Source organism: Fukomys damarensis, unplaced genomic scaffold (genome assembly GCF_012274545.1).
Source record: "Fukomys damarensis isolate Sample0158 unplaced genomic scaffold, DMR_v1.0_HiC HiC_scaffold_17, whole genome shotgun sequence".
In the NCBI taxonomy this organism is placed as follows: Eukaryota; Metazoa; Chordata; class Mammalia; order Rodentia; family Bathyergidae; genus Fukomys; species Fukomys damarensis.
In genome coordinates, this window is record NW_022900929.1 from 74,243,881 (window position 1) to 74,262,281 (window position 18,401).

Below are 18,401 nucleotides of genomic sequence, written 5' to 3' on the forward strand. Positions count from 1 at the left end.
AGGCGCCGACCCGTGTCGCGGGGTGGTGACGTCACGTCGCGCCGGCCGCGGGGAGAAGAGCGGGTTGCTGGGAGAATGAGGGAGGAAAGTAAGGAGGGGAACGCGGAAGTGGTGGTGGCGCCTGGGGAGCAGGCGGGGGCGGTGATTGCGAAGTCGGAGACTGGAACCTTGCGTCGAGGGGAGGGGAAGGCGCGGGTTGGCAGAAGGGCATCCGCCTTCTAGGACCTGCACGCGGTGCGGGAGCGGCTGGGCCTCCTTTCTCCACTTCCTCGGGCGCCCGGGGTGATGGCGGTGATGATGGCGGCAGTTTATCCCGCGGCCTCTGTGCAGCCGCGCTCCGGGAGGTGAGTGGGGGAAGGGAGGCCGCTGCCTGGCCGTGTCGGCCGGGGTCCTGCCCTTACCCTCCAGGCTGCCCTCCCGGCCACCGTGTCCGAGTCCTTGAACTGGACAACCCCTTCTTGGAGCACGGTTAGATGATCTTTGGATAACTAGGGAGACCTAGTCGAACCTTTCATCTTCGCCCCCTTGATGTCCTCACCTTGTCACGACTGTAGAGATAAAGGTTTAATTAATGCTTACATCTTGCGGCTCTGTTTAGGTAGTTCTTTAAAAGGTAACTTGTACTTCCCTATTCAGATCTCACCGAAAAAGTTCACCGAAGCGCATGTTTAGATCTAAATGAAGAGCTAGAGCTAAGTAAACTGTATTGTTGAGTGTTTCATTTGACACTTGCAATCTAAGTCTTGACCCTCAAGATTACGCTTTGGGTCTTCACATTCTCCGAGTTGTTGGACCGGTCTCTGATAAAAACCTTCACAACGATGCTCTTTCATGAGTGTTTATCTTTGAGAAATTTGCAGGGTTTTTGTGAATCGATCAGATTTAATGTACTGAGAGACGTTTTTCCGTCGTAGATTTCCCTTCCAGTCTAGTCCCCTTGTGAAAAGTTGCAAGCGCAGTTAGATCTTGTTCTTGGCTTGATGTCACCGTTTGAGGCGTTGCTTTTAGTATTAGGGCTCCACATAGGCTTGCTTAAAGCGGAGATTTGTGCATGAATGAAAAGGAAGGGTGATTGGCTCAAGAAGAAATTAAGGATTGTGGGAGGAGAATCTGCTGTGGATTTCCAACAAGAGGAACAAGAGGATTTCAGATGGCAAAGTCTGAGTAACCTAATTTTATTTAGAGATCATTCTTTTGGGGGACAGACTGATTTATAATTTTTTTGCCTGAGTAACAATATCAGTGGAGAGAGTAGAGTTCACAGGAGCTCTCATAATATTCGTTTCTATTTTGAATAAATCATAATGAGATTTTAGCGTGGTACTCTCAGCTCAGCATAAGAAATATCTGAAAATTGAAAAGAGCTATAGCTATAATATACTTCAGATTCGTCTGTGATACCTGGTGACTTTAAAACTATGAATGGTGTCCACTTATCTGTCCTTTCTGCCTTAGGAATCAAAACATTTGAATCATAGGTTAAAGAAAAATTTCCTTTGCAGATTTCACATGTGTTTTGAATGAGCCTAGGCCTTAGGATTGAATAATTCTAGGCTTTAATTTTAACTCTGACACATTTTGTGACCTTGAATATACTTCTTTGCTTTCCTAAATGCCAGATCCCTCATCTCTTAGTTCTATCCGACTAAGAGTCCATGGGTGGTACTTTCAGAAGTGTAATTCATGTCTTACGTTACTAACAGAGTACTTTGGGCAGGTATTTGGTGGTTTCATTTAAAGTGGGATTTAAGTCATTACCAAGTAAAATTTTTCAAATGTTAAATTAAATAGTCATGTCTGGGGTTGGTGATTTAGCTCCATGGCACTGGACCTGCCTTGAAAGGGCAAGGTCCTGAGTTCAATCCCCAGCACCAGGAAAAAAAAAAGTCCTATCTATGCTTTTGCTAATATAACATGTTTTCACAGTTCCATTTGTTTCAGTCAGATGCCCACAAATTTTAATGCCTGTCGTGAGTTTCTGGTCCTGTTGAAAGAGAAATGTTCAGACCATATATACCATTTGGCACTGCAGGAGTGAAGCTTGTACAAAGGAGATACTGCCTGATTAGGACAGAATTGTCCAACTAGGACAACATAGCTTTTTAAAATGAAACCAGTGTACCTGATGGGTGTCAGTTTTCCAAATGCATGTATTCATCAGTAACAGCATGTGTCTCACCAGAGTGGGTAGCTGAGTAAGATGCCATGGTGGAACAAAGATTAAATGCAGTGAATGTTTGTTAGCTCTGTTGTGACCACGTCAATACTTCTAGGCCACAGTAGTATTGGTTTAGGAAATAGGTGAGAAAACATAGATACGTTATTATTCTACCAGCACTGGTGTTGTCTATATAAATAAATACTGTGAGAATCCTGCAGAATTTGTCCAAGAGGGCATGTTGGGTATTGCCTTAGGGGAGGAGCTTTGTTTTTGTTTTGTGGCACTGAAGATCGAACCCAGGGCTTCTGCACAGAGCTACATCCCCTTCATCTTTAGGTGTCCAAGGCGTGTCTTTGCGCAGATTTTCTAGCCTTGCCCTTTTTTTTGGCCCCCTCTTTCCTTTTTGTTAATTTTGCCACTAGTCTGCTCATACTGTACTCATTTTCATTAATCTCAATGTATGTTATTTTCATACATTTTAATCCTGATCATAAAACCATGTACAAATTTTACAGTGAGAAAACAGAAGCTAAATGAGTTTGCTTTGCAGTGTTGGAAGTAAACCCAGGGCCTCGTGCGTGCTGGGTGACCACACTGCCCCTGCACTACATCCCCACCTCTAAAGGAGGTTGATTTCAAAACAGTATCCCTGGGGAGTGGCAGGGTCACAACTTTAGCTCCCACTGTACAGTTTTTACAGTGCTTATTTTTAAACATGGGATAGTGAAAACATGTTGGTTCTTAATTTTTGAATACTTTCTCTTCAGATTACATTGCCCTGTAGGACAAGAGTTCAGCAAAAGTGTGAAAACTGCTTGTCTCTGAGTAATGAAAATATACCTTTTTTCCCCCTCCTTAAATTTTTCTGAACATCCCATGTATTATAAGCACGTATTGGTTTTGTTTGTTTATCTGTTTGTTTTTGAGACAGGGTCTTGCTGTGTAGTCCAGGCTGATCTTGAATTCACTATGTAGTCCAGGCAGGCAATCCTCCTGCCTCAGCCTCCTGGGTGCTGGGATTACAGCCAGGCACATGTAATCCCAGCACTCAGAAGGCTGAGGCAGGAAGATCACTGTGAGTTTGAGACCAGCCTGGGCTACATAGTGAGTTCCGGGTCAGTCTCAACTACATAGTGAGACCCTGTCTCAAACCCCTGCCCAAAAAAATTACAGATTGGCAGGAAAAATATATCTGTTCAGCTTATTTCTTAAAATATTTTAATAATATATCTTCAATACTCTGGTTTTAAGATTCTACAAAATTCCTTTTTTTTTTTTTCTTTTTTTGAGACGGTCTCATTATGTAGTTCAATCTGGTCTTGAACTCATTATATAGTCCATGCTGGCCTTGAACTCACAGTGATCCTCCTGCCTCAGCCTCAGTGACCTGAGCACTGGGATCACAGGCCTGGGCCACCACACTGGGCTTCTTCTTTTGCTGGATGCCAACCTAGAGCTCTTCAGTCATGCTAATTAACATACTCATTGCCTAACTTCTGGTGGTAAGAACATTCAAAATCTATTAGCAATTTTAGAATGTGCATTATTTTTAGCTGTGGTCACCATGGAATGTGACCTATTCCTTCATAGAATATGTATGAAATCTTTGGGTGGTGTCTTCTAGCTTACACACTGGGGAGCACTGCATAATCAAACTAATTGGAAAGGAAGTAGAAAAAGTGGGGCAAGGGGAGGGCGTGGTGGCGCTAAACCAGGGACTCTCTTCTTTTTTTAATTACCATTACCATAGTTAAGTCTCATAAGACCTGGCTATCTCTTTAAATGGGATATTTAAAATATTTACTGGGAGGGCCAGGGATTTAGCTCAGTGTTTCTGCTGCCTGCCTTGCAAGCACAAGGACCTGAGTTTGATCCCTGGTACCAAAAAAAAAAAAAAAAAAAAAAAACTGGGAAATTGATCTTTTTTTGTTTGTTTGTCTGTTTGTTTGTTTTTGGTTTTTTGGGGAGGCAAGGGTGCCAGGGATTGAACTCAGGACCTTGCACTTGGGAGGCAGGCACTGCCTCAGTGTCACTGAGCTAAATCCCAGGCCTGATCTGTGTATTGTTTTTGTGATGAGAAATATATGTATTTTTAAATTTTTTTAACATTTTTCTCATATGAATAAATCCATTTTCTTTTTCTTTTTTTATTTATTTATTTTTATCTGTAACACTCCAAGGAACTCATCTGTTTTCTGCCACCAATAGATGCCATTAGTAAAGCCTCAGTGTTTCTGTAGAATCCAAATCAAATATCCCAGACTATGATTAGAGAGAGGGCTTTCGGGAAGTTTGGGGCACACAGTAGTAGGTAAACCTGGAGTTGCGGATCCGGTAGGGAATTCCTGGGCTGAATTACAACCAGAATAATGATTTGTTTGTGAATTTTTTATGTATTGTGATGGATTCTTATGGACCAGATTTAGTTCAAGTTAGTATTTACATGAACTCTGGTTTTAGATGTTCATCTGCATTTAAAGACATAAGTTCAATGGATAAGTAAGAATATATAATACTGTGTTATGCAACATCTTAGAGATTACAAACTAATTTTCCAGGTAAAGCTTAACCTTTTATTAAGTTTTAGTTTTTTTCCTGGCCTTATTCAGCAGAACTAAATATTACTTAAGGTTTATGTTCGTGACAGTGCCGCATAAGACAATGATTTTCTTATCCTTTTCCATGCAGTTGGTGGTAGAATCAGGAACCAGATGGCCACTGAAATTGCTTTCTTGAAACAGCTTTTATATAAACTTGTGTTTTAGACATCTTGCTCATTAAGAAATGATTTTTTAAAATGTCATTGTTACTCCCCAGAGCACTGTAACTTAGCTCCCTTCATAAAAAATTAAATTGAATCTGGAGCCAAAGCAGTGATTCTTTTGATCACTCACTCTCTTTTTTTAATCTCTTTATTAAAAAGCTCCTTTGCAACTCTAGCAAAGATCTTCAATTTGGTGCTCCCATTTACTTAGGAGGCTGAGACAGGAGGATCACAAGGGCAAGGCCAGTCTGGGCAATTTAATGAGACCATGTCTCAAACAATAAAAATAAAAAGGGCTGGGAGTGTACGTAGCTCAGTGATAGTATACTTTCTTAACATTCACAAGTGCCCAGGGTCAATCCCCAGCACTGCAAAAAAAGACCAATAAATAAATAAAATAAAACTGCAAGAATTAATGATAGGCTATTTGCAATGAGTCACTCGATTCAGTTCCCTACACTGCTTTTACATTCAGGTTTCACATGTGTAAGCAGGACACCAAAGCACCTTTCGTAAAATCTCTTTAGTCTTTATAACAATAAAGATGGTTTTGCTTTCACTAAAAGTTAATGATGTTATTCCAGTTGAAAGCACTGTAGCTGAATTTTTATGGGGTTTTTTGTTTTTTCCCTGACACTGGGGATTGAACTCAGGACCTTGCACTTGTCCGGCAGGCGTGGTGCCACTGAGCTACATCCCCAGCTTTTTAAGATTTTTAAGAATCTTGGTTTAATGAAACTTCTGAAAGGAATTAGAAAATTCTTTCTGTTCTCTGTGTTTCAGTACAGAGACGTTACTTATACCATGATATGACCAATTAAATGCACTTGTTTTGAGAATGTGTTTCCTTAGGATCACTGTGAGATCAAGGCCAGCCCAGGCTGCATTGTAAGTTCCAGGCCAACCTGGATTTCATAGCAAGACCCTGTCTCTAAAAACTCCCAAGGGCCGGGAATTCAGCTCAGTAGTGCCGCTGCCTGCCTCGCAAGCGCAAGGTCCCGAGTGTGATCCCCAGTACTCCCCCCCAAATTAAATAAATAACATATAGCCGGGCACAATGACACACAGCTGTATCTCATCTCCTCTGAAGGCTGAGGAGGAGGGTGGCAAGTTCACGGCCAACCTGGACAGCTTAATGAGACCCTGCCCCAAAAATAAAAAATAATAATGGCTAGGGATGTAGCTCAGCAGTAGAGTACCCCTGGGTTCACCCTCAATACAGCAAAAATAAAGAAATGGAGAGGGCTTACTGTAACTTGTCAGATTTGGGGGGCTGCTACTGTATCCTCAGAAATAGCATTCCATCCATCCAACAAATGACAGTCTGACAGTGATGGTAATTACTGACCATGTATTCAATTTAATGAATTCCAGTTGTTTTGTGTGTGTGTGTGTGTGTGTGTGTGTGTGCGCGCGTGTGTGTTTTGGTGTGGTTTTTGTTTTGTTTTGTTTTTTTGTTTTTGAGATAGGGTCTCAATGTGTAGTTTAGGCTGGGTTTGAACTCATTTTTAACCCAGGTTGGCCTTGAACTTATGGGGGTCCTCCTGCCTCCGCCTCCTAGGTGCTGGGATTACAGGTATGCACCACCACACCTGGCTTTTTCTACCTTTTAGATAATCTAAATAGAAGTTATACTTCCTACTTTGAAAACTTAACAACTGGAACATACATGATATGGCAGAACACCGTTTTGTTTGTTTGTTTGCAGGTTGTGGCTGGAACCCAGGGCCTTGTGCATGTTAAGCAAGCACTGTACTGCTAACCTGCATTTCTAGCCCTTTTTTATTTTATTTTGAGATAATCTCACTAAGTTGTCCAGGATGGCCTCAGATTTGCCATTCTCCTGCATCAGCCTCCCACGTAGCTGGGATTATAGGCATGTACCACTGGATGTGGGTAAGAGTAGGATTTCTTGATCATGAACTCGGAGATTTCTAGTAAAAGAATGGCTCTGTAAAGCTTATATAAGGAAGGTTGTACTTCTGAGGTCAATGTGACGCATAACCAGCCAGAAGATTTTCAGTGCAGTAATTCTGAAATATATGGAAAATGTAGAAGACTTGTGTAGGACGTTGGTATTTTTCACTGTTTTATGGACATTGCAGCATTAGTGTGCTGAGAACGGCTAACCTGAAATCCATAGATCATTGATTGGAGCTCTTCCTTCCAAGGTGGCAAACCATGCCGAAGTCAGCTTGTACCGAGGAAGGCCGGAGCTTGTGTCTTGGGAGGAAAATGACACTATTGATGCCAGCTCTAGTAGCCATTGATCTCTTTTCACCTGGAAACACTCGCTAACTTCCTCCAAATTATATTTGCTCATAAATGTCTCTACTCTGTAGTTAGTATCGCGCTAGAGACAGGTAGTCTGATTTCCTTTTTGTGAGCCAGCTCTGTAAAACTCGCCTAGGTGCTGTAGCCAAACAGCATATCTGATCTTGATTTTCTAATACATGAAAGTACACACTGGCGTTTACTTACAGGGCCTGAGCACTTTATGGGCTCACCCTCAGGTGACCCCAGCGGGGCTGCCGGGGTGACGCCAGCCATGAGAGGCATCAGCACCTGATTTTTGCAGGTGACACACACTTGTCCTGGAGCCGAAGTGAGACCTAAGCCACGTCCCTGAGCCTGCACACTTGCCAGGCACGACCATACCAACAGTGAGGATGAACATTCGAGGGGCCGTTACTCTCTGTTAGGTTAGGGTGAGCTTTTCTTCTCCGTGACTTTTTGCCTGGCTTGACTTTTTTGCAGTGAATGAGTTAATTACTTTAATATTCATCAAAATGAATTTAACATTAAATCGAGTCAAAAACCTCAGGTAAGCTAAGAAATGCTGCATTACTCAATAACCACACCCCACAGGCATCTACTTCCAGGTATTTTAACTTTTTCTGGTGTTTCGCTAAATCGTATGCCTATTCTCCTATGATACATCCATTTTCACATTGCATGTTGGGTTCCTCTTGTAGGAGATAATTTACTTCCGGTTTTTCTCTCCATCGTATTAGAGGTATACCACAATACCACAATTTTTTTCTATGATGGCACTGAGGACTAAACCCAGGGCCTTGTGCCGAGCTACATCTGTACCCTTTTTGAGACAGCGTCTCACTAAGTGGCCTGAAACTTGCAATCTCTCTGCCTCAGCCTGTGGAGTAGCTGGAAGTATGGACCTGCACCGTGGTTCTTGGCTGCACCAGTTTTGATGACTATGTAACTGTCACTCACTACTTATTGATTTAGTCTCACTGTTTAGTTCAGGCTGGCTTCAAACTCATGGCAATCCTCCAGCCTCAGCCCCCCAAGTGCTGGGATTACAGGCATGGGCCACCATGCCCTACCAATTTTTTAGTTTTTCTATAATGAGTTATTGCCTAATCTTTTTTTCAATTTGCTTTATCATCCTTTAAATTTCCCAAAGAAGATTAGGGATTTAGCTCAATGGAGAGCACTTACCTAGCAAGCACAAGGCCCTGAGTTCGATCCTCAGTACCAAAAAAAGCAGGGGGGGAACCCTAAATTTCCCAAAAGTCCATCTCTTTTCTCCTGAAGACCTCTCCGCCTTCAAACTTGGGTATCTGAGTGGTTATGTGGCCTACACCCCCACCCCCACTCCACCCACTTCGCCATCTGGCTCACCCCTTCTTCATGTTCCCCAGAACTTACCACCTTTTCCACATTGCAGGTCTTCCTTGTTTAGTTTCCACCTGCTTTAGAAGAGCCTATCATCTAATATGAAGCAAAATCATTGGTAACTTGCATGTCTGAAAATTATTTTCTTTCCGTATTTCACTGGCTGGGTGTCTTTTCAGGAAGACTTTAGGTAGGTGGACATCCCTTATCTGCCACCAGAAGCACTTCTGTCTTATTGGAGTTGGGGATATTCCCGTATCTGTGCATGGAATTCAGGGAGGCTTCGTGTACCCCTTACTTTACAGGGCTCGTGTGTGCCTATGTTCTGACCGTGACCTGGCACGCAAGGTCTGGTATGAGGTTCTCAGCCCCTGGCTTGGGTCAACACTTACAAAGTATCCGGTTTTCTATTAGGGGTGCCTACCTAGCCTATATGCCCTCTTTACCTGTAGGGCTGTTTTTGCAATAATGTTCTTTGGTGTTCAGCAGGCTATTTCAGTATTTAGGTTCTGAGGGGTTTTCTCTTGTTTTCTAGATTTTAATTGGCTTTAGTACAGTCCTAGCATCGTGTGGCAATCTGAATCAGAAATGGCTAAGTTTGCTCCCTGGGAAACTTTGAAATGTTTCTTTTGGTAAATAACCCCTCCACCTTTTATTTCCTGTGGGATGTTTATAATCTTGGGCTCATCTCCCTCGTTGGCCATTATTTTCTCATTTCCTCAACTTTCTCTCTAACGTTGCTATTGCGTATTGATTTTTAAAATCAGATTTAAAATTTCCCAATGCTTTCTTACTTTCTGCTCAGCCCCAGCTCCTTTTTAGAACATCTTATTCATAGCTGTGCTGTCTCCTCTTGGCTTGGAATAAATGTGGCTTTGGTGGTGGTTCTGGGGGTGGAAAGCAGGACCTCAGTGCTACTGAGCACCATTCCACAACTGAGCTGCACCCCCAGCCCGGAAACCAGTATTTATTTTCTAATCCTTCTGCAGTTACTGGTTTTTCCAATTCCTGTATGTGTCAGTCTATCATTTCTGTGAGGAGCTTTCCTGCAAAAATCTGTTGATTGTCTTTGGAGCACACAGCTGTGCTTCCTGGCAGCTATGTTTGTGGCAGGCTTGGGAAGGGATGCCTTCTAGCTTTTTACTGGGGTTCTCTCAGCTGTCAGCATCCATAATTTTATTTTATGTTTCTTTTCTCTTTGGCCACTGTTTCTGCAGCAAAGTGTCTTCTCTTCTTTGGAAAATATCAGTCTGGGCTCTGGAGTTCTAAGACTTGCATGGAAGAAGAGACTAAGAAGTTTTATTTGGTCATTCTGGTTCTAGTCCCCGGCCTCTCTACATTGTGCCACATCTACTATCCAAAGCCCTGGGCCTTTTCTAGTTCAGTTTCTCCAAATAACTAAATATCGTACCTGCTCTAAGCATCACAGTAAGAGCCAGCGAAGTCCAGCGGCTCTTAGCAGATTTGCAGCCTGCCTCCCCATCTCCTCCCTGCTCATCACCCATACTTTCCATCACACCTGCTGCTGTGAGTCCTGAACTTTGCCTGTTTGGTGGCCCCAGGTCCATGTCACCTAACGCTCCACACTGAGTCCATTGTGTGCCTCCATTTTCCATCCTTACAGCATGACTTGGGATATTTTTGTTAGTTTGAATGATTGAAGATGGGGTTTTTTTTTTTTAGTGGGGGGGCATGTTGTATCCATGACCTCATATGTGCTAGGCAAGTACTCTTACCACTGAGCTACACTCCCAGCTGGGAGGTTTGGGACTTTATTTTTTTAGAAAAGGAGAGTTGAATTTAAGGCCTTTGAACTGAGCTACATCCCTGGCCCTGTTTTGGTAAGTTGCCCAGGCTGAGATCCAACTTGCAGTCCTCCTACCTCAGCCCCTCAGGGGACTTGAATTACAGGCACGCACTACCGCACCCAGCTAAGTTTGATTTTTCTCATTTTCCCTTTTCTTTTGGGCAGACTTCTGAGGGAAGAACATTTCACTCAGCCATCTCAAACTGGGTAATTATTTTATAATCAGGAAAAAACAAAAAGCTGCTTTCATTTTTTGTTCTTTGAAGGGAAATTGAATTTTACTACTCCTTATGAAATTTAGTAATAGAAACAGTAATCACTGAGGAAGTGTGAGAGTCACTGAAAGGTTTTGTAAGGCGATCTGGTAATTTTTTAAAGACAATCAGGAGGTGAGAGAGAAAGATTTTAAGGCCAGGCCCTGGTAAAGATGGCAGTATTGTCAAAAACGGGAAATGAAAAAAGAAATACCACGACTTAGAAGTGAGCAGTGTTGCTCTAGAGCTCATTGCAGCTATTTTGATATTCATGTGGTAAATAAAAGCATCAGGCATTTCAGGCCTTAGTGACACTTTCTGTTCTTCAGCCTTTGTTGTTTCTCCTTGCTTATTTTTGTTCAGTGGAATTTAGTCAACAGACAGAACATAGGGTTGAATTTAATTTTTGCTGTGCTGTGGTATTTTTTTCAGAATTAGATAAGAAACATTTCCCCTATGTTTTTGAAGTGATTAGATACCAGCGAGCTTACTTCATAAAATTAGAAGTCTGATCACCAGATGTGATTGAGTATTTAAAATGGAACACTCTGTGGCAAGTCAGTTTCAATAGTTCACACTTATAAGCACTTGCCAGTCATTGCCAGTATAGTCACTTCCTTATTTCAGATTATGTGACTTTGAAAATGGATCCAAGTGTCTATAAATATTTACTTGGTGGTTGGGCTTCTTAATGTTCTGCCATAATCAGAAATCATAATTAGAATGTTGAGTGACTGATTTTCTCAGTCACAAAATAAAGCTTTTATTTGCAAAATATTCAGGATTGTAGAACTTTTCTCAAATTCTTAAGTAAATTCTATTTACAACCAATCACTACCATGAGTCTTCACGAAACTCAATATGGACAATGTGAATTCTTGTGTGTCTAGCCAACTTCACAGGAAAAGCAGTGCCTATAGAAATTCAAGTGATCTGGAAAGCTAATTTTTTTTTTAGAAGGATCTCGATATGTAACCCACGCTGTCCTTGAACTCACTATGTAGCCCAGGCTGACCTTGAATTCAGGGCAATCCTCCTGCCTCAGCCTCCCGAGTACTAGGATTATAGGCGTGCACCACCACGCCCGGTTTATTGGGTACTTTCTAAACTTGTTCCTAGATGGAGTGACTTCACCCACTTATTGAAATGAGTTGACAGGACTGGACTGGGAATTACTGTTGGTATTCCTATTGTTCAGTGCTAATTCCCTGTTTTAAACCGGACACCTTCACCTCTAAGATCGAGGCAGGAGCCTTCCCTGGAGGAGTGTGGACAGGCCCTCTGGAAGGAACACAGTGAAGGGAGGGAGTCTTCTTCTCAGAACCTTAGAGAGGAAGCTCAGCAGTTAGTTCCTAGATACATGAGTACAGTTCCAGTACGGCTCTGAGGCTCTGTGACAGATTGTACTTAGGCTGCAGTATGTTAAGTGTGTTAAATTTAAGAGAGTCAAAGACAGAAAAATTTTGAAAAAGGCAAAATTCCACTGTGACTGAGGCTTAGCCTTTTGAGTATTAACCCACTGAGCCTCACGCCAGCACAAATAAGTGCTACTTCCTGGGAAAAGCCTGGAGGCTTGCCTATCTCCGCGAGAATCCTGCTACATTTCTTGGGGGCTCATCCCAGGATTTGGAGTCAGAAAGTGCATCCCACATGCTTTGTTGCTGGGGTGCGAGCCTAGGGGTGCTGGGGGTGGGGGCTCGCGTGGTGCCAGCGGACTACTTGATCCATAGGGAGATTGGCTCCTCCCAGTGTGCCAGGGTTAAAGCCCTAGTGCACAGCAGATCCTGGTGAGGCTTGGGAATTAGCTTGGGGAATGCCGCCTTTCAGATCGGTGAGAGCCTGGCTTCCTTGTGGTAAACCTGCCTCCCTCTAAGAGGTAGAAGGGGAGTCTGGTCACCTCCCCGGGTTGGGGTTGCCCGGGTAAGTTCTGCCAGAACCAAACCACAACCCTGAGGCACTGGGTGCTGAATACTGGGCGGGTTGGCATTGCTGTGTGTGAATGAGATGCATAGCGGGAGGGTGGGAGCTGACAAAAAGGGCAGCAGTGACTCTGGTCTCCATCCGCATCCGCGGAAGGGTACCCCACAGGGATGTGGCTGGGACAAAAAAAAAAGGGGAACAGCAGGAAAGATCTTGCCCAGGACCAGAGTTAGGATGAAACCAGTGTGTTTCCTTTGCCGTGGGGGGAGGGGCGCTCAAAGCAGGAGTGCTGCAGCAGGGCCCCCAGCAAGAAAAGAGGCCCTGTGGTCCAGGAACGATACCAAACAGCATTTGCGGGCCCCCAAAAGTGACTTTATACATTGCCATAGAAGACTATGAGAAGGACTAGGACAGACCAGGCTCTGTTGTGTTGGGTCCCCAGGAGCCTGTGGTCAGAATAAATGTGGGGGGTCTGACTTCAAGGTGGACACGGGTCAGAGCTTCTGTGGTGACCCAAGCCATGGCCCTCACACAGAGATGAGCCGCTCTCGGGGGCCACCGGCAGCTGAGCACACCACACTTTTCCTGCTGCTCTGAGATGCGTTTTAGCTGACCATAATGTCATCCGTGAGTTCCTATACCTCCCTGACTGCCCTGTGGCTTTAATGGATCGAGTTCTGGTAGAAAAAGCTGCAGCCCCAAATGACTTTCAATTCAGCTGGTGTAGGGGCAAAAGATAACCCACCAGATTGGACTGGAACATACCTGACAGAGCCAGTTCACCAAAAGCAGTTAATTCATCCCTTGCAAGGCACAGTTTGGGATCCAGAAACTTGTCAGTTACCCCAGGACACTCCTCTTGCCAGTCCAGGAGGCAGGCATAGACCATAACCGCTGATTTGGATCTGCAAGCAGTAGAGCAGGCCTACGTCACATTGCACCCAGCTGTCTCAAATCTCAGCACTCCTGAGTCTTGTCCCCACTGATGCTGCCTTCCGCACATGTCTGGGCCTCAGAGGTGCCTTCTATATCTGCCTGACCCCTCAGAGGCAGCCAGTCTTCGCCTTCCAGTGGAAAAAATCCAGAAAATGATGACAACGGCCCGCTGACTTGGACCAGGCTGCCCCAAGTTTCAAAAATTCCCCGACCGTCTTTGCCCCAGTGCTGGCCACTGATCTGAGATACTTCCCAGCAGATCAGCATGACTGTTCCTGTTCCAGAATGCAGATAGTTTGTTGCTGACCAGAAGGTTGTGGGAGGATTACATGAGAAAAGCTCCTCACTCTCCAGCGGGGGCCTGGCTACAAGGGCTCCAGTAGAAAGGACCCAGATTTGCCAGGAGGGGGTCAAATACCTCAGTTTCCATTTGCCACAGGGACAGCATCCACTTGGGTCCAAGAGAAAGCAAGCAGTTTGTTCGATCCCAGTTCCCACAACCTGACACCAAGTCTGGGAGTTCCTTGGGGGGCTGCGGGTTTTTGTAGAATTTGGGTACTTCTCAGTCTTGGCAAAGGGCCTTCGAAGAGATGAAACAGGCCCCGCCAAAGCAAGAGGCGTGGGGCCTCCAGACATGAGTCAACCCTTCCTGCACGGCCACAGGCCTACCAGCATAGCAGTGGCTGTTTTAACCAGGCATTAGGGTTGTGGCATCGGCCGGTGACATCCCTCTCCAAACACCTTGACTCTGTCGCTCGGGGCTGGCCACTCTGTGTGTGCTCGTAGCTGCAGCCCTCTCGGTGGCAGAGGCTGACAAACTGACTATGTGACAAGAACTGACTGAGTGCCACACTCACTCCTGACACTCATGGAGTATAAAGGACAATACTGACCACCTAACACCAGGATGGTTAGATATTGGGGGATGCTATGTAAAAATCTGCACATCCACTTGGAAGTGGTGGGGACCCTGAACCTCACAACTGCTGTCTGTTGGGCGGCACCAGCCTGACCAGGACTGGACTGGAGAGACTGGCCCCTGAAGGAGCCTGATGCTGAGTATTTCACTGGCCATAGCGATTTTATAAAAGAGGGAGAATGCCTTGGATGATACTCTCTGGTAACCCTAAATTCCAGCATTGAGACAAAGTCTGCCAAAAGGGACCTTGGCACAAAAGGCAGAGTTTATCACCCTGCTCCAACCGACAGCAGGGGTACACGAGAAAGTACACACAGGCTCCAAGTGTGCCTTCCCCATCCTCCACGTACATAGGGCTCTGTACAAAGAAAAGAGTCTAATAAACTCAAGTAAAAGACATAATTATGGTAGAGAACTCCTTAAACTCCTAGATGCTGTATGGGCCCCTAATAGAGCCACAGTCCTGCACTGTCAGTGACACCAGAAAGGAGACACCGTGGCCGCTCAAGGAAACTAAAGCAGACTGGGAAGCAAAGCTTGCAGCCTCCAGAGGCTCAACCATAGCCACTGTACAGCAGTGGGTTAAAGAATGAGTCTGACCGTGGATACCCACTCTTTTAAACCAGGATATGCTGTATAGGTACAAATAAAAATGTCCAAGCCCTTTGGAGGGGCCAATTCACCATTATGGCTGAGATTGTCCCTAGATTCACACAGTAGCATGAAGCTGACAATCCTGAAAAAGCCGGCCTGGACTTCAGAGACACCATCAGGAGACAATAGCTCTGCCCGAGTCACTGGAGGCTGACTGGTTCATGTAAAACAAAGGCCACAGGACACCACCGACTGGCCACACCAACTATGTCCCTTTTCTGTGATTGGCCATCTCTTGTGTGCTGCAATCCCTGGTTCTTAACTGTATTTGGGACTCTAGCTCTGATTTTTGCCATAGCCCTTGCCGATACTTCCCCAGCCGGCTAGAAATGTGGCGAGAGGTGCCTGATAGCCTCACCTTGCTCTTTTGGGTAATATGCTCTGCTGGTATTGGCTGTTCATTACTGAGGGCCCCGTCATGTGACCCACATGTATTCCAATAGCCAGGTCAGGCCAGGGAGCTACTTGGAATTTATTCTCCCACACCCACTCCTCATGCCAGGGAAGGGTCCCAGGAACCTGCACACATAACAAGACAGCCTACCTATTCTACCAGCCAACAGGAAAATCAAAGTACTTGTTTTGACTGTAGCACTCCCCCATTCAAGATTGATAAACTGGGTATGGTGGTGCATGCCTGTAATCCCAGCACTTGGGGTGGCTAGGGCAGGAGGATCGATGTGAGTTCAAGGCCAGTCTGGGCTACATACCTAGACCCTGACTCAAAAAGATTGGTTAAAAGTCTGATCCTATCAAGAAGAAGGGGACTTTGGTCAGCTGGACATGAGTTACTAACCCAGAAAACCGGTGTCAGTAACTTAGACGTGTGTTCAGTTAGAGGTATTGGCCCGAGACATCTCTCATACAGAAGAAACCAGCTCTTACCATTGAGGGCTGAGGACTCTGGTTACACCTGTGGAGGCCTAGATTGGAAGTGAAAACACCAACTCTGTCACAAGTACACATGCAAGGAAGGCAATTTACCTGCCTAGACTCTGAGTTTTTATGCCCCAGCTGGAGCTGTGTTTCATAGGCTGCTTGAGAAAAAAGAGGCCATAGCAGTGCTCCCTCAAAAGGGAGCTGCTACATCAGGTTGTCAATCAAAGGCCTGTAACTATAAATTTACTCTATTAATCCATGAGATTCCAGATGGCAATGGCGCATCTCGGTCCATGGGCAGAGAAAAGACCACCCATTCAAGCCCATTCAATCACATCCCATCAGATTTTCCATGCCTTTTGTGAGGAAATAAAAAATAGCCTCCCTCCTCTTTCCATCACAACCAGAACCTTGTTCCTCGCATTAGCAGACTGTAGTCCATACTCTAAAGATCTCCTCCTGCTGTCTGCATGAGGGAACCAACATGTGATTGGTGGCCATGGGGGGTGTCTAAAGAATTAGATCCCCGTGAATCTTACAGTATAATGGGGTACCCCACTGGGATTTGGCCTCTCGAGACCTCAGTCATTAAAAACAATTGCTTTGCCCAGTGGAGAGTATAGGCTCACTGTCCTGTCAGAGCTTAATGTGCCTGAGCCAAAGATTTTATAACTTACCCACCTGGAAAACCAAATGGTGGGGGTCCACAGCTTATCTTGAGCCAGATCCCTGCCCCTTGTCTAACTTCTCCCATCTCAGACTTAAAACAGTGCTGACGTGGCCGTGAAATGGGGAGATCCAGACAGACTATACTGGACTTACAGGCCAACAGCCTCCACTTACTCGCCAACTGGCCAGGGTCCTGTATTAAGAACAATCTGTCCATCTTTTTTCCTGAGGCCACTTGCCCAGAGAGAGCTGCTGGGGGTCCAGGTGTATGGGGACAAAGAAACCGGCATGCCTTACAAATGGGTAATTAACAGGGTGATGAATGGCCTCCCAAGCCTATGATCCAATATTGGCCCTGCTACCTGGGCAAGAGATGGTCTTGGGACTATGGCACCCCCGTTTACATGCTGAACCACAAAATGAGTCTACAAGCAGTTGGAGAAATTACAACTAATGAAACTGCCAAAGCCCTTAACTTGTTAACAAAACAGCAAACCAGAATGCACAATACTGGGGCTGGGAATTTGGCTCAGCAGTTCTGCTGCCTGCCTTTTAAAGTGCAAGGGCTGGAGTTCAATCCCCTGTACCCCCCCCCAAAAAAAAACTGTCTGTCAAAACTGCTTAGCCTTACTTTCTACCTCAGACAGAGGAGTTTGAAAAGTTTAACTTGAGCAACCACTGCCTATAGATAGATGATAAGTCACAGAAGATGTCGCATTTTAGGTTAAAAAAAAAAAATTTGCTCATATCCTAGTCCAGACCTGGAAAGGCTAGGACCCCAGAACATTAAAGGATGGTTTTCAACCTTCAGGAGATTCAGACCCCTCAGATGGTGTGCTCTTCATGAAAGCTTGTCTGATCCTACCCTGCCAGCTTCCCTGCTTACAGTCTCTCCAGCCTCATTGAGGTTTTGCTCAAAAGAAAGATGGCCACACACATAATGATGCTCACTGACCCAAAATAAGGGGTCCAAGCCTCAAAGTGGAGAATGTGGTTGGCTCCTCCTGAGGGACTGGGGCAGAGGGAGGCCCCCTCAGAACTAAGAAAGGCAGCACAGCACAGTTGTAGCTACACGGGTGTCGTCCCAGTGTGCTCTGACATAGGTTGTACCCAGTCAGGCTGGGTTGTGTTAGAGGCAGACACAAGAAATGTATAAAAGGCAAAACTCTGTCACCATTGGGGCCCAGCCTTTTGGGTTAATTTAACTGCCTGAACCCTGTGCTCTGCAATAAATGCTCCTTCCTGGGAAAGGCCTTGGTGCCCCATTTCTGCAAGAAGCCTGCTGCGCTTTAATCAGGGATGGTGGCAAGGCAAAGAAGTGAGGGGACAATAGCGGGTCCTCTAAGAAACGGTACTCAGGAGTTGAAGTTACCCTGTTGGGGCACAAGTGATGGCCAAGAGAAGAGGCTTGGCGTTTCCTGGTCCACATTCCCGACCCTGTTCATGTAGTAGTTATGTTTTCCTTGTGTCTAATTGGGCTTCACATTGTAAACCGTGGAAAGTGGACAACTCCAGGCTAATGACTTTTCTTCCCCCTTAGATACGCCCAGAAAGTGGCCAGAAGAAGCTTCCTGTTGGAAAAACTGAAAGAGCAGTATTTATAACGCTGCTGGAATTTGGGGATGATCTGTTAAAATGGCAGAAAGTAGTGACAACGGTAATAAAAACATGGACGTGAGGCCCAAGACGAGCAGGAGCAGGAGCGCGGACCGCAAGGATGGCTACGTGTGGAGCGGCAAGAAGCTGTCGTGGTCGCGCAGGGCCGAGGGCGCAGACGCCGAGGCGCAGGACGGGGATGG

At 45.2% G+C, this 18,401-nt stretch overlaps 1 protein-coding gene across 1 annotated transcript in view; it reads left to right on the forward strand.

Annotated features, from left to right (window-relative positions):
• The first annotated feature begins 44 nt into the window (after positions 1-44).
• The window catches only part of Socs4 (suppressor of cytokine signaling 4), a 20,127-nt gene continuing 1,770 nt past the window's right edge, over positions 45-18,401 (forward strand). The window contains exons 1-2 of the mRNA XM_010632691.3: positions 45-344; positions 18,143-18,397. Coding sequence (XP_010630993.1) covers positions 18,238-18,397 — 160 coding nt within the window. The 5' untranslated portion in view covers positions 45-344; positions 18,143-18,237. The remainder of the gene's footprint in view (positions 345-18,142; positions 18,398-18,401) is intronic.